The 15298-nt window shown below is 49.8% G+C and overlaps 1 protein-coding gene across 1 annotated transcript in view; it reads left to right on the forward strand.

Moving 5' to 3' along the window:
* The window catches only part of TMEM63C (transmembrane protein 63C), a gene marked incomplete at both ends in the record, with an annotated part of 29599 nt that extends 14301 nt beyond the window's left edge, over positions 1-15298 (forward strand). The window contains 9 exons of the mRNA XM_080708190.1: positions 1127-1233; positions 2333-2419; positions 2935-3000; positions 6812-6974; positions 7207-7312; positions 7707-7874; positions 9771-9880; positions 11127-11195; positions 15098-15298. Of these exons, the coding sequence (XP_080564316.1) occupies positions 1127-1233; positions 2333-2419; positions 2935-3000; positions 6812-6974; positions 7207-7312; positions 7707-7874; positions 9771-9880; positions 11127-11195; positions 15098-15298 (1077 nt within the window). The remainder of the gene's footprint in view (positions 1-1126; positions 1234-2332; positions 2420-2934; positions 3001-6811; positions 6975-7206; positions 7313-7706; positions 7875-9770; positions 9881-11126; positions 11196-15097) is intronic.

Here is a 15298-nt window from a genome sequence, read left to right on the forward strand (position 1 = left end):
TCTGCTCAGGCCAGGCCTGGGGGCCCCAGGGAGATCAAGGAGGAACTCAGGCGAGGATGGGCTGGAGGGCCCCTGGGATGGGGCCACAGAGCCTTTGCACTGCTGACACGGTGGAGTGGTGTCCATGGTGGGGCACTAAGTGGGATGAATGTGGGTGGCTGCCCATCCTGGGGACAGTGGCTGAGAGGAAAGGGCGAGTGGAGGACGGTAGGCAGGTCCTGGGGTGCATTATGGGACAAGTCGATGAGAGTTCCTTTAGATCGGGCTACGCCAGGCCAGTTGCGGCTACAGAGGGCATGGCCATTGTCAACAGCTCTAGCTTCTAGTGGGAAAAGCAGAGCCCTGTTCTCCTCAAGTTGTCTAGGGCTGAAAGTTCCCGGTAGGATTGAGAGTGAGGAAGGGTAAGGTCTGACCCGACACGTCCCTTGGAGAGAAGTAGGGCCTGCAGATCTGTCTCTGCCTCCCTGGCCGCCAGATGCCTGCGCTACCCTGGGAGCCCACAGCCTTGCGGGAGCCACCTGGGACTTGGGGCTTGGGGACACCTCCTGCTGACAGGGCAGATCCAAGGAGGCGTGGGCCCAGCTCCAAATCCCAGGGCTCCATGTTGTTCTAAGGAGCTAGGAAGCTGCTTCTTCCATATTGACCCTCCCACCCCTGCATACACACACACACACACACACACACACACACACACACACACACACAAGTTGTGCTGGGAGCCTCTGCCCTCCCCTCTACTCACAAACATCCCAGTAAAGTCCGTGTTGTCCCCTAAGCCCTGAGACATGAGTGACAACAGCTGATTTGGGCCTTAAGGCAAAGTCACTAGGGAAAGCTCAGGCTGCCCCTCCACTGACCTCATCACAGAAGACCTGGCCTCCTGGAGACTCCCTGGGCCTTGGAGTTCAGCCTCCGCCCGCCCCCTCCCACCAAGGGCTCCTGCCTAGGAAGGCAGCCGAGAAGGGCCAGCCCCACATGGTAGCCGTAAAGAAAGCTGACCTGCCCTGGGACTGAGCCAGATGGACGTGGCGAGGCAGGGGGTGAGGGAGAAGCCAGGGGGCTTGCAAGGGCAAGGGGCTTCTTGCACTGATGTCTCTCCTGCCCTTCTCCCTTCCTGCCCATACAGAGCCCAATTGTGACCCAGTTCTTCCCCTCCTTGCTGCTCTGGGCCTTCACAGTGATACTGCCTCTGATAGTCTACTTCTCTGCCTTTCTCGAGGCCCACTGGACCAGGTGAGCTGGCGTCTCCTCTCCTGCCCCAGCTCCTTTCCCCAGCCTCTTCACTCCACCAGCCTGGGGCTTTCCCTTCCCTTCTGGCCTAAGGATTAGAACTGATATGGGATGGTTTTGATACCTGAAACCATCCCAAAAGAACAATAGGTGTTTTCTTTTTGTCTCTGGGCCTCTGGGCTTGGGGATGCTGATAGGACCACCATCTAAGGGACATGGAGCCAAAAACCAAGCCCTCCTTGGGCTGCTTCCTCAGCTTCCAGGCAGAAAGCACAGGAGTAAGCACCTTGCTCACTGGCCACGAGGGTGAGCAGCTATGGACTTAGCAGAGGGGACTAGGAACAGCAATCTGACTAGGGACACATTTGACCCACACGGCACCAACATTGTAAACTGCCAGGGGATTTTCCATTTATTAGCCCCGTTACTTCTGTGGTGGTAGCTAATTGGGCAGAAAGTATTTGTCATATCCTGGGTGAGTGGCACTGCTTTGGCCCAAAGGCTACAAAGGATCTCAAAAGTTATTTCCTGCACCAAAAATTCACACCATTCTGCCGGGCAGTAGGGATTGTCCTAGCAGAGAGTCTTCCTGGCTTTTCCTCTCACCAAGAATGAGACTAATATTGACTGTTGGAATTCTTCAGGGATTCTGAGTATTACTGGTAATGTCTCTTTGATAAGAGATGTCACAAGCCGGGCATGGTGGGGCACGCTTGTAATCCCAGCATTTGGGAGGCTGAGACGGGAGGATTGCAGTTTGTGGACAGCCTCAGCTACTTAGTGAGGCCCTTTGCAACTCAGTGAGACCTTGTTTCAAAATAAAGAATAAAAAATAGGGCCGGGGAGGATATAGCTTAGAGGTAGAATGCCTCTGGGTTCAACCCCCAGTTCTAAAAAAAAAAAAAAAAAGAGGAGATGTCACATATATAGCATGTGTACCCTCTCTGCCTCCCCCACCCTATGCCCAAGGCAGACATTGGCATGCACTACTGGGCCAGTTTCCCAGCCCAGAGAACACAGGCAGGCACATCTCCTACCTAGACCTTTAGTTGTTCCTATGTCACACACGCACTGATGAACATCTCTCTTTGTCTCCTCCCAGATCCAGTCAGAATCTGATCATAGTGCACAAGTGCTACATCTTCCTGGTGTTCATGGTGGTCATCCTGCCCTCTATGGGACTGACCAGGTACCTCACTCCCAGCTACCCCTCCTTTCTCAGCCAGGCTCACCCTGGAGTTGAAACCTCCTCTTTCAGATCCCCTAGGCCTACCTGTGGTTGCTGCAAATCCATTCCTCAAATGACAGTCCCGTGCCTGTCATGGGCATAGCTTGAGCCAGGTATCATACAAACTCTAATGTGTCAGCCACGAGCTCTGCCCTAGCTGGGGAGACACGGCGTGCCTGCCAGCTGACTGACAGCCGCGGGGGAAGAACACGGCCAACGAGTGGTAGAAATTCACAAGAGCCCTGTGGGAGCGATGCCTGGCGAAGGTTTGCTGGAGCAAACCAAGCTAGAAGGCCAAAGGGTTAGAGGCACAATTGCCCAACCCTAAGAAGGAAGAGGGCAGTGTGACCTGGCCAGCTAGAACCAAGGGGACCGGGCAAGGGGAGATGGAAGGAGGGAAGGCAGACAAGGAGATGAACGCCAGCCTTGCCTTGTAGACTCTCTAACTAAAGGGCCGGCCTTGTTCTTGCTTCTAGTTTGGATGTCTTTTTCCGGTGGCTCTTTGACATCTACTATCTAGAGCAGGCGACCATCAGGTTCCAGTGAGTACTCCCCTGTGTACATGGGGCTTCTGTGTGTTCACACTGGGGTTAGATATATGGACCTTTCCCTGCATCCCGACACCTGCACTGCTCACAGGGCTGTAGGCGGATGCACGGGGACACTCTTATGGGCAGCATCGTGACTTCTGTGTGCTGGCACCCTTTGGCAATCTCGTAAAGTGCAGGGATCCCTTCTTGGAATGATGCTTTTGAAATCGTTGTGGATTTACAGGAAGTTACTAAAAAATAGTGCAGGGGAGGAAGTCCCATGTGCCTGTCATTTTGCCTGACAAAACAAGAAAAAAAACAAGAGATTAGCTTGATAGGATGGTTATATCCCTGTAATCCCAGTATTTGGGTGGCTGAGCAGGAGGATTGAAGGTTCTCAGCCAGCTTCAGCAATTTAGCTCGAATCTAAGCAATCTAGCAAGATCCTACCTCAAAATAAAAAATAAAATAGGGATGGGAAACCAGGCATGGTGCCGCATGCTTGTAATTCCAGCATTCGTGAGGTGGAGACCGGAGGATGGCGGTTCGCAGACAATCTCTGCTACTTAGCGAGACCTTTCACAACTCAGTGAGACCCTCTTTTAAAATAAAAAAGACTAAAAAGTAGGGTTGGGGGTGTAACTCAGAGGATCAATGCCCCTGGGTTCCATCCCCAGTACCGCAAAAAAAAAAAAAAAAAAAAAAAGGGCTGGGAGTGTAGTTCAGAGGTAGAATACCCTAAAAAGTAGGGTTGGGGGTGTAACTCAGAGGATCGATGCCCCTGGGTTCCATCCCCAGTGCCACAAAAAAAAAAAAAAAAAAAAAAAATAGGGCTGGGAGTGTAGTTCAGAGGTAGAATACCCTTGGGTTCAATCTCTAGTACCACCAGAGAAGGGGTAGGGAGAGGGAGAGGGAGGGGGGGAGGGAGGGGGGGTGGGAGGGGGAGAGAGAGAGAGAGAAAGAGAGAGAGAGAGAAAATGGCCAGATGTAGTGGCTCACACCTGTAATCTTCGTGCTTGGGAGGCTGAGATGGGGGGATCGCAGGTTCAAGGCCAGTGTCAGCAACTTAGCAAGATCCTCAATAATTTAGTGAGAATGAATGAAACATTTCAAAATGAAAATATAATATAGGCTGAGGGTATAGCTCAGAGTTAGAATGCCCCTGGGTTCAATCCCCAATATCTAAAACAAACAAACAAACAAAACCCTCAAAAAATAAGAAATTGATATTGGTATAATCCACAGAGCGTATTCATATTTCTCTACTTTTACATGTGCTCTGAAGAATGTCTTTAAGTGCACAAAATACATAGATTATAAAGAAAACCAGTAATACTGAAATACAGGTATCAAAATATTTTAAAAATCAAGTGTCTGGCAGTCTTTATTAAAACATCAGTAACAGGATAATGCGTTTTAAGTATGGGCAAGTTAAAGTTACATTTTATTGTTTTAAGGACATCAGTGTGAAAACCATTATGACTTAAATAAGAACATTAAATTAGCAGGGTGTGGGGCATCTTTGACAGGGCAACATGAAGATCATCCAGCCAGTTTTGGGGTGTGTGTGTGTTTACAAATGTTGAAAAAATCAAATTTTCAAGATATGTTGAAAATGACATGTTACTTCCATAGCTTGCTCTATTAGGCAAGGACTAGAAGTCTCCAAGGTTTCCGCACTTTAATTATCATTGTAATAAAATTTGTCCCCCTAAGATGCATGGTCTCATCTTTGGCTAGGCCCATATCCTCCTCACAATTTACTGTATGAGAAAGAAAAGGTTTGAGAGTTCACGATTCAACACTGATTCCATCAAGAAAGAATAGCTTTGGCCGGGCGTGGTGGCACACGCTTGTAATCCCAGCATTCGGGAGGCTGAGACCAGAGGATCGCGGTTCGCGGACAGCCTCAGCTACTTAGTGAGGCCCTCTGCAACTCAGTGAGACCCAGTTTCAAAATAAAGAATGATAAAATAGGGCAGCGGGTGTAGCTCGGAGGTCGAATGCCCCTGGGTTCCCCCAAGACCTGCAAAAAAAGAAAGAAAGAAAGAAAGAAAGAAAGAAAGAAAGAAAGAAAGAAAGAAAGAAAGAAAGAAAGGAAGAAAGGAAGAAAGAAAGAAAGAAAAGCTTTTGAAGGAGTTCTGAAATGTGTCCAGGAGTTCGCAGTTATCTCTTCAAGGAAGCTGGAAGTTAACACAGTTGTATAAACAGGGGCACTGGGAAGAGACAAGAGTGTGTAGATTACTAAAATTTAAAATATCTTAATGACTATAGTTCAGAACAGTTGGATTTATTTGCAATTCATATATTTTGTGCATTAAAGACATCACTCAAACTGGGCGTGGTGGCACACACTTGTATTCCCAGTACCTGGGAGACTGAGACAGGAGGATTGCAGGTTTTTGTGTTTTTTGTTTGTTTGTTTTTTGTTTTTTGTTTTTTGTTTGGTGGTACTGGGGATGGAAACCAGGGGCCTTCTACCTCGGGCTACACTCCCAGACATATTTTATATTTTATTTGGAAACAGGGTCTCTTAAGCCAGTTGAGGCTGGCTTCGAACCTGCGCGATCCTCCTGTCTCAGCCTCCCGAGTGCGGGGATTACAAGCGTGCGCCACCACACCCGGCTTAGGATCGCAGGTTTGAGGACAGTTTCAGCAAGTACCGAGACTCTCATCAACCTAGTGAAACCTTGTTTCCAAATAAAAATAAAATAGGGCTGGAGGTGTAGCTCAGAGTTAGAATGCCCCTGGGTTCCACCCCTAGTACCACAAAGAAAAAAAAAAAAAAGATATCATTCAGAGAAGGGCAGTTTGACTCCCAGTTGAAGCTGGCTAGCTATACGGAAGAATGTAAAGCATGTATAATTTAGCAGCATGTCTAATAGCTTCCATCATTCCGAAATGGTGATGAGGACCATTAAAATGGTGATGGACACAAATGCTACTGGAAGATGTCAGCCATGACTGCAGAGAGATATCAGCTGGTGGCCAAATCACAGGGACGGTAACATGTCTGTGATTTGTTGCCCATATTCTTTTTTTTTTTTTTTTTTTTGGTACTGAGGATGGAACCCAGGGGCATTCTACCTCCAAGCTACACTCCCAGCCCTATTTTTTATTCTTTATTTTGAAATAGGGTCTCACTGAGTTGCAAAGGGCCTAAGTAGCTGAGGCTGTCTGCGAATCGTGATCCTCTTGTCTCAGTCTCCCGAATGCTGGGATTACAAGTGTGCGCCACCACGCCCGGCTGTTGCCCACATTCTTAATAGGAGGAAATGCTAAATTTCCATCAGATATTAGTGACAATAAAGACATATTTTTGTCTGAGGTCAGGGCTTCCCAGAATTCAGAATCTGTAGGCCCAGGCCAGAACCCCAATCCCTGTTTTAGAACAAGACAGTGCACATACCTCCTAAAACACCCACACTACACCCATACGCTGCTTGTGGACTTACATGGGATTGAGGAGACACACATCTACACAAGCACACACGGTGTCAAGCTTCGCTAGATAACAAGGATACCTTCTGAAGGTCGTTAAGTGATTTCAGGTTGTGCAAACATCATATGTGTACTTGTGCAAACTGAGATGGTGATGCCCTCGCTAGGGGATACAATCTACAGGATGCCCCTACTGTCATCCGTACGGCCCATTATTGACCAAAATGTCATTATGCAGGGCATGATTTATTCTCCTTGTCTGTGTCTGCCCACCCCCTTTGCCGTTTCTCTCTCTCTCCTCTTCTCCTCTTCTCCCTCCCAACATCTCTCCCTTTTTTCTCTCCCCTGGTGTGTGGCCATCTTCTGCCACCTCCCCTCCCAGGTGTGTGTTCCTGCCAGACAACGGTGCCTTCTTCGTCAACTATGTGATCACGGCAGCCCTGCTCGGCACGGGCATGGAGCTGTTGCGCCTGGGCTCGCTCTTCATGTACAGCACCCGCCTCTTCTTTTCCAGATCAGAGCCAGAAAGAGTCCACATCAGAAAGGTGAGGGCTGGCCCATCCTGGAGCCAGCTTCTCTTGGTAGGGGAAGGCAGGGAGGGGGCCTGCTGGGAGCACCAAGGACCAAAGGTGGAGGCCTGAGGCTGCTTCTTGGCCTCCGGGCTTGGAAGGGAGGCTGCCTGCAGGCCTGAGTTACCAGGCAGCTCCCCGGAGGAGCCCCAGAAGCATCTGAGCCCAGAGGGCCAGGCCACCTCAGTGATCTCAGCTTCTGCCCCAGAACCAGGCCGTGGACTTCCAGTACGGGCGGGAGTATGCGTGGATGCTGAACGTCTTCAGCGTGGTGATGGCCTACAGCATCACTTGTCCTATCATTGTCCCTTTCGGTGAGTCATCTCTGAGGCATACGCAGGGCTGCACACCCTCTGACGAGGAGGAGGACTGGCGCACCAGGGGGCCTGGGACTGCCTATGGTGGGGAGGTGTCAGGGAGGGCCAGGACAGGGGCTGATGTCAAATGACTGCTTCGTGACCTAGAATGTTTATTGAATGGGGGCATAAGTAACTTACTCTTAATCAAGTGGGCAGAGTCGGTTGTGGGGCTCAAAGGAAGCTGCTGCCCCCAGAGGTCAGCGCCACGGGGCTCTCACAGCCTGTCCTTGGCTCTTGCTACTGTGACAGCCCCGAATCTGGCTTCTCTGGACTGTGGGGGACCTTGGGGCAGCACGGGTCTTGACTGTCAAAGGAGCCACTGAATGTGCCTCTGTCTCCCGGCCCCCAGGGCTGCTCTACCTGTGCATGAAGCACCTCACTGACCGCTATAACATGTACTACTCCTTTGCACCCACCAAACTCAACGAGCAGATCCACATGGCTGCGGTCTACCAGGCCATCTTCGCGCCGCTCCTATGTCTCTTCTGGATGCTCTTCTTTTCCATTCTGCGAGTAGGTGGGTATCAGGCCTGCCCGGCCACCAAGCCTCCACCTCCCCCACCATTCTGTGAGTCCCTCCACACCAGCTCCATTAGAAAACAGTCAAGGGCGACAAGACTCTGCTCATCTGCCACGGCCGAGTCCACCAACTTCTCTGGGTCACATGTATTAGAGTTGTGTAGAGCTCTGAGATGAAGGGAAGGTCCAAAATGTATGGATTTTTATTAGGGCAAGAAGTATCATGTCCCTTAAGCTAAATGGAGGCTGACAGGGAATAGGATATTAGCTATTGGGGGACTCTGTTCCCATGACATTTCCTCTGGGATCCTATAAGATGCCTGGTTTTATGGGTTGGGCAGAAACCTGGAAGAGGAATCAGATTCGGCAATGATAGCCAGCTACCCTTACCCTTTGGTTACACAAAGCTGCCCTCTGTGCCCAGAGACACTGTCATGGAAGCCCCCACCACTTTCTCCCCTTTGAGTCACATGCCACTAGGCCACCACCATCACCACTGCCCATCCTGCAGGCCACTTGGCTTCAGCCTTCTCAGAGGGATGGAGAAGGGAGAGGCAGTGCTTCCTTCACTCACTGTCACAGTGGCCTCTGTAAGCTGTCGGCATTCAGCCACTTGTGGGATGGCTTGGCCATTTGTTGTCACCCCGGTTTCTATCCTGACAGCCGTTCCTTGCCATGAAGCAGACAATTTTTCATGCCTTTTTCTAAGGACAAGGTCTCCATAGTTATTATCAAAAAATAGAAAAGAATATAAAGACCAAAACTTAAGTTACCCATAATATCATCCAGAGCCTGATGTCTCTTGCCCTAGAACAAAATAAGCAGGAGCGAACTGGGGTACTGTCACATCACAAAACCGTGACTGTCCACATTACAAACTCCATTCCTGTGTCCTGAGTTTCCCCCTGAACATTATTACATTCTGAGCAGTTTCCTACATTATTAAGAGCCTGTTTGAAGCCAGGCATGGTGGTGCACGCCTATAATCCCAGTACTCAGGAGGTTGAAACAGGAGGATCACAGGTTAGAGGCTGGCTTGGACAGCTTAGTAAAACCCTATTTCAAAATAAAAATAAAGCCGGGCGTGGTGGCGCACGCTTGTAATCCCCGCACTTGGGAGGCAGAGACAGGAGGATCGCACTGGTTCGAAGCCAGCATCGCTGGCTTAAGAGACCCTGTTTCCAAAAATAAAAAAATAAAATAGGTCTGGGAGTGTAGCCTGGAGGTAGAAGGGTTTCCAGAAACCCAAGTACCACCAAACACACACACACAAAAATAAATAAATAAATAAATAAATAAATAAATAAATAAATAAATAAAATAAAAATAAAATGGGCTGTGGATGTAGCTCAGAGGGAGAGCACACTTGGGTTCCACCCCAAGTGTCACATCAGACACACACACACACACACACACACACACACACACACACCAAATATTCCCACATATAACCTAAGTGACTTCTGAATTTGGGATTGCTATAACACAAGTAACAGCATGCCCACTTTGCTCATGCAGGGAGAGTTGGGGCAGGAATGGTAACTCAAAGATATTCCCAGGGACTATGGTAAGAGAGGTAACTCTCACATCAAAAAAGACATGTTTAATGGGCAATGCTGTGGATACCCAAGTCAATTGAATTTTTTTTCATGGAATCCAAAGATGCCCAATTCTAATTTGGCCAAATAGAACACAGGAATGATGTCATCATGTCAGGCTCATAGATCCCTGTTGTTCTTGAAGGGGAATTGGAAAAGGATCTGTCTGTCCCAAGCTTGCAGCCCCTATGAAGGTACTGAGCTGGCTCTCAGACATCTGCCAACCATCTCAGCCAGCAGCCCTCTGGCTCCAGTGCTTGGACCCTTCACCCATGGCCTTCTCTTCTTCTTGGCAGGTACCCTCCACAGCATCACCATCTTTTCCATGTCCACCCTTATTCTTTCCTTGATAATTGCCTTTTCTGGCATTTTTCTTGGGAAGATCCGGAAGGTCAATGAGTACGAGGTGAGTTGCCAGCCTGTCCTTCCTCTGGTTCCCCCCGGGCCTGGGGACACAGCTCCGGGACACCCTTCTAGCCCAGACCCCAGAGCACCACAGGACAAGAGGGTCTGGCCTTTCCCTTGGACCGTGGGGTGTCCAGGATGAGAGCATACACCACGCACTAGCTCAGGCTGGCCCCTGCCAGGAGACACTGCCTCTCCTTGCTGCCCTCAGACACCATGCGCAGCCCCTCCTGCCACGAGTCCAGGCCACTGCAAGGCTGGAGGTCCTAGAGAGAATGAAGCAGAGGGAGGGCCATCATCTCTTCACCTTGTAGAATCCCAGGCTAGGGGACTGGAGGCCGTCTGCTTGGAGGTGGCCCCCATGATTCCTTTGGCTCTCTGGTCCAGTGTAATCGTTAGGCCACGTAGGAGAAGGGAGCCAACCCATGCCCTCTCAGAGCCCTGCCGGCAACTGCACCGACGTCAGCATTTCCCAGAATGGATGTCTGCACTGGGGAATTGGAATGATTTCCAGTGGACCAAAGCATAACTTTTTATTTTTTATGGTTACATATCTATTTTTTCTATTTATTTCCTGCTTGGGGTAACAGGGTTTTTTGTTTGTTTGTTTGTTTGTTTAAACAGTGAATTATTTTCTTTTAAAATAAATGTAATATAAAGAAAAGAAAGTTGATTGTAATTGCTGACACCCTGCTGAGTGGGCAAAGGAAGTCTCTCGGGGCATTTCTTGCTTCTGTGTCTGGCGCTGGGGCTCCGGACATGGCCCTCTGCCTGGCCCTCCTGCTCTGTGCCTGGCTGGTGCACCATGCTAGCGAAGGGCCAGAGTGAATGACATTCCCCCACCCCTGCCATCTTCCTAACACAAGGGTGCCCACCCTAATACAAGAATCTCCTTGTCCAAGTGTCACTTGAGAGAAAGAGGGTGGCAGGGAATCCAGACAAAATCAGTTTAGGACTCTCCGAGTCCTGGGAGAAGGGACATCCTGGGACGAAAGAAGACAGGGGTCAAAGCAGGCCCAGCTTTGGACCCCAGTTCCAATTCTGCCTGCTTTCCCCTCCGTGGTCCTTGGGCAGAGAACATCCCAGAAGGGACTCCTAGCATCCCAGCTCTCTGCCTGTCCCTCTGAGCTTCTACATCTGGGCTGAAGGTCTGGCAAGAGGCCTGGGTGTGGGCTCCAGGCTTCTCTGGGTGTGGGGGGAGGGGACTAAAAGAAGCTCCCATCCTGTGTTCTCTCTCCCTGCTGCAGTCCCAGGAGGAGACCCAGACAGTGTTCGACATGGAGCCCAGCAGCACGTCCTCCACGCCCACCTCCCTCGTGAGTCTCTGCCTTTCTCCCTGGGAACAAGCCAGGAGGGTGGGACCTGCAGGGGTGGCCTACTTCCATGATGTTGTTGGGGGCACATGCATTTAGTGCCTACCCCCAGGTAGCGGGGAGGAGCTGGGACCCCCTGGGCTGCCTCCTCTGACACAGCAGGACTCGGCCCAGGTCGAATTGCTGCCGTGGCCCTGGCTAAAGGACAGGCAGAAGAGAAGAACCACTGCTTACTTGGAAACCTCTAGAAGGCACCCAAAGAGGAGGCAGTCAGAGAGGAGGCCCTCAGAGAGGAAGTTGCTCTCAGATACCACTTTCGTGTAGACCCAAAGCATGCTGGGGCTCGCCCGAGGCTGCCTCCAGAGCCAGAGCTGCAGGGAGCTATTGCAGATGCATCAAATGGTAAGGCAGGGGCAGCACACAAAGAGCCCAGGCTAGACTCAGAGTCCGACACCGCGGGCTGGGGGTGAGCTTCCGTGCCCACGTGGCTCTGCTGATGAGCGACTTCGCCCTCATCCCGATGCAAGTGCATGCGCAGAGCCACCAAGCCAGGCGCTGAGCTGGGTACCAGATCTTCTGTGCTCTGAGCCTCAGCGGAGCCTCAGCTGACCTGGGCACTCAGGGGAAGCTCCCGAAAGGAGGCAACATCTCATGTAACTCCAGGAATGGAAGGAGGGGTTGTCAGGTGTCGGTGCGGGAAAAGCATCGGAGGAAGAGGAGCAGCCTGTACAAAGGCCGGAAGTGAAAGTCTGGAGTGTGTAGGGAAATCGGAGACAGTTTTCTGCACGGTGGACAAGCAGAGTGCGCCTGCAGTCAGGGGCCTTGGAAGACAAGGCTATCTTTAGTGGTGGGCAGAGCTGGTTAAAAGGGTGTAGACAGAAGCAAAGATAGACAACTGGCGGAGGCTGCACCCACCCACATGCACCACACAGAGGTATCAGAACCAGACCAAGTGTCACCGGGGGAAAGGGGAGGAGGGCAAAGACTTTAAAGCAGGGAAGTCTCTCACGGAGCGCTTCCACGCTATTAGAAGTGAGTTACCGAAATCCCAGGCACCTCATGCTTTGCAGGTTTGTCTTGATCTTTTGATAAACCCACACAGTAAGAGATACTCAAATGGTCAGTTTTGTGTGTGAGTGTGTGTGGTGTCAGCAATCAAACCCAGGGCCTCCCACATGGTAGGCAAATGTTCTACCAGAGCCCAGCCTCACTTAATTTAGACCCCAGGGCACTAAGCAAGTAAGTCGCAGAACAAAGTTTGAAGCAGGTCAGTCTGACTATAAAGCCTGTGATTAAAAAGAGAGAGAGAGCAGAGCCGGGTGTGGTGGTGGCCACCTGTAATCCCAGTACTTGGGACACTAAAACAGGAGAATCACAGGTTCAAAACCGGCCTTGGACTTAGCGAGGTCCTCTGCAACTTAGAAATAAGAAAAAAAAATTGGGGTGATGATATGACTTGGAGGTAGAATGTTTCTGGGTTACATCCCCAGTACCCCCACAATCCCCCCTAAAAAGTGATCAGGCATGGTGGGGCAAGCCTATAATCCCAGCACATAGGAGGCTGAGACCGGGGCATTGCAGGTTTGAGGCGAGATTGCAGAAACTTCACAAGGCACTGTTTCAAAATAAAAAATGTAAAACTCATGCTGGGAGTGTAACTCAGATTGCCCCTGGGTTCAATATCCAGTACCCCCCTCCCATACACACAGATTTTTAAATTTAATTTTTTTGTGTGGTACTGGGGTTCCTGGAAACTCTTCTACCTCCAGGCTACACTCCCAGACCTATTTTTATATTTTTATTTGGAAATAGGGTCTCTTAAGCCCGTGAGGCTGGCTTCAAACCTGCGCGATCCTCCTGTCTCCACCTCCCAAGCGCGGGGATTACAAGCGTGCGCCACCACGCCCGGCTACATTTAATTTTTAAATAAGTGAGTCAGGGATTCACTTTGATGCCCAGGCTGTTCAATTCCAGGCTCAAGCGAATTTCTGCCTTAGCCTGCCAAGTACCTAGGACTACAGGCCTGCTCCCAGCTTAGACTCTTTCTAATTTTTCGTTAGAACAGTGGGAGTATATGAACATTGTAGATAATTATGGGATTAGAAACAGGTAAACAAAAATAAGGAAATAAAAAGTTCATAATCCCACCATCCAGAGATAATCACTGATACTCTGGTGTATATTCTTCCATATATATATGGAATATATATATATGATGTTTGTATCTCTTCCAGATAATTATGCTTGTGTGTATATATATATATATATATATATATATATATGTATAACTACATAATTTTTGCTAAAATTAACACTCTACATATGGTTTTATAGCCTGCATTTTAACTATTTTGCCACACATAAGTTTTTATCTCTTTGAATACCCGACCCACATTAAAATTGCCCTAGTTATTCCAGAAATATTTCCAGCTTGTCCATACCAACACTCAATCCAGTACCTGTGCTGAAGTCACCCGGCACCTGTGCATCTGTTTGTTGTGTCCCTTTTATTTTAGCACAGTCCCTTTTGTTGGAGAGACTAAGTCAGTAGTCCTGCAGAATGCCCCTCCTCTGGACTTTCTAGCTCTAGCTTCAGGATGTCTTGTGGCAGGTTCCACTCTCTCCTACATTCTCTGAATCAGAAGCTCAATCCGGAGGCTTGACGGCTCGGGTTCAGCATGGGGGCTAGAAAGAGTTCCCGGGAGTGCTGCGCCTCCCGCCAGGGACATCCTGACTGTTCCTGTTGATGATGCTAACGGGACCCCGTGCCTTCAGGGATGATGGCTGGGGTTTCCCTTGACTCCTTTCCCGTTTTCTTCTTTCTGGCCAGCCAAAAGGTCATTATCTATGGGGTCATAGGAAATTTTTCCATCATCAACTGGAGCTGTTTGGTCTCACTGTGGATAGGTTTAATTCTATCCCATAATTACCTATTTTCCAAGTAATGAGCTGCTTGAAGGACGACAAATTGCTCTTTTCCAGTACTTCCTCTGCTTTTCTCTCCTTTCTTTTTTTTCTTCTTTTCCTTTTTTTTTTTTTTTTTTTTTTTTTGGTCCTGGGCATTGAACCTAGGAGTATTCTACCTCCAAGCTCTACCTCCCAGCCCTTTTTATTTTTTATTTTGAAGCAGGGTCTTTCTAGGCTGCTGAGAGGCTGGGTATGTTGCTAAGGATGGCCTCCAACCTGCCACCCAAGTACTGCCTTAGCCTGCCAAGTACCTAGGACTACAGGCCTGCTCCCAGCTTAGACTCTTTCTAATTTTTCGTTAGAACAGTGGGAGTATATGAACATTGTAGATAATTATGGGATTAGAAACAGGTAAACAAAAAATAAGTACTGGGATTACAGACTTGTGCTACCATGCACAGCTCTTCCTGAATTTTTTTAGTCTATTCCCCTCTCAGGCATTCCTGGGACCGGTCCTGGATTTGACAGGTCACGTGACCAAAGTCTCAGCTCACATTTTTAGTTTGAAGTCCTGATGCACAGGCCAACCCAGGACACACCCCCAGGGAGTTCTGCATGTGACTCTGCTGCTTTCTAGAAAGTGCATTGGCCTTGGAAAGGAGATCCCAGCTCCAGAGGGCCCTGTGGCCATCTCCTCCAGTTCAGCCTGGTGGGGACCAAGAGTGAATGGAGCGTGTTCTGAAGAAACAGTGGGCCAGGAGTTAGGGCAACAGCCACTAAACTAGACCTGTGAGCTCGCAGATACTCAGTAAATGATCAGAGAGACTAGGTGGGAGTGAGAGGGGCTGGATGCAGGCTACTGGGGAAGAGGGAAGGACTCATGGCTTGGAGGAGGCAAAAGTGAGGGGGTAGGGCACGAGAAAAGAGGGTGTGTCCCCCCCACCCGGCCTTGCTCCCCATATAACCGCACCCCCATCTCCCCTCTCTGTCCCAAGCAGCTGTACGTGGCCACCGTGCTACAGGAGCCGGAGCTGAGCCTGACCCCAGCCTCCTCCCCAGCCCGGCACACCTATGGCACCATGAACAGCCAGCCAGAAGAGGGAGAAGAAGAGAGTGGCTTGAGGGGCTTTTCGAGGGAGCTGGACTCGGCCCAGTTCCAGGAAGGGCTGGAACTGGAGGGCCAGAGTCAGTACCACTGA

Source organism: Muscardinus avellanarius (assembly GCF_963383645.1).
Source record: "Muscardinus avellanarius genome assembly, chromosome: 12".
In the NCBI taxonomy this organism is placed as follows: domain Eukaryota; kingdom Metazoa; phylum Chordata; class Mammalia; order Rodentia; family Gliridae; genus Muscardinus; species Muscardinus avellanarius.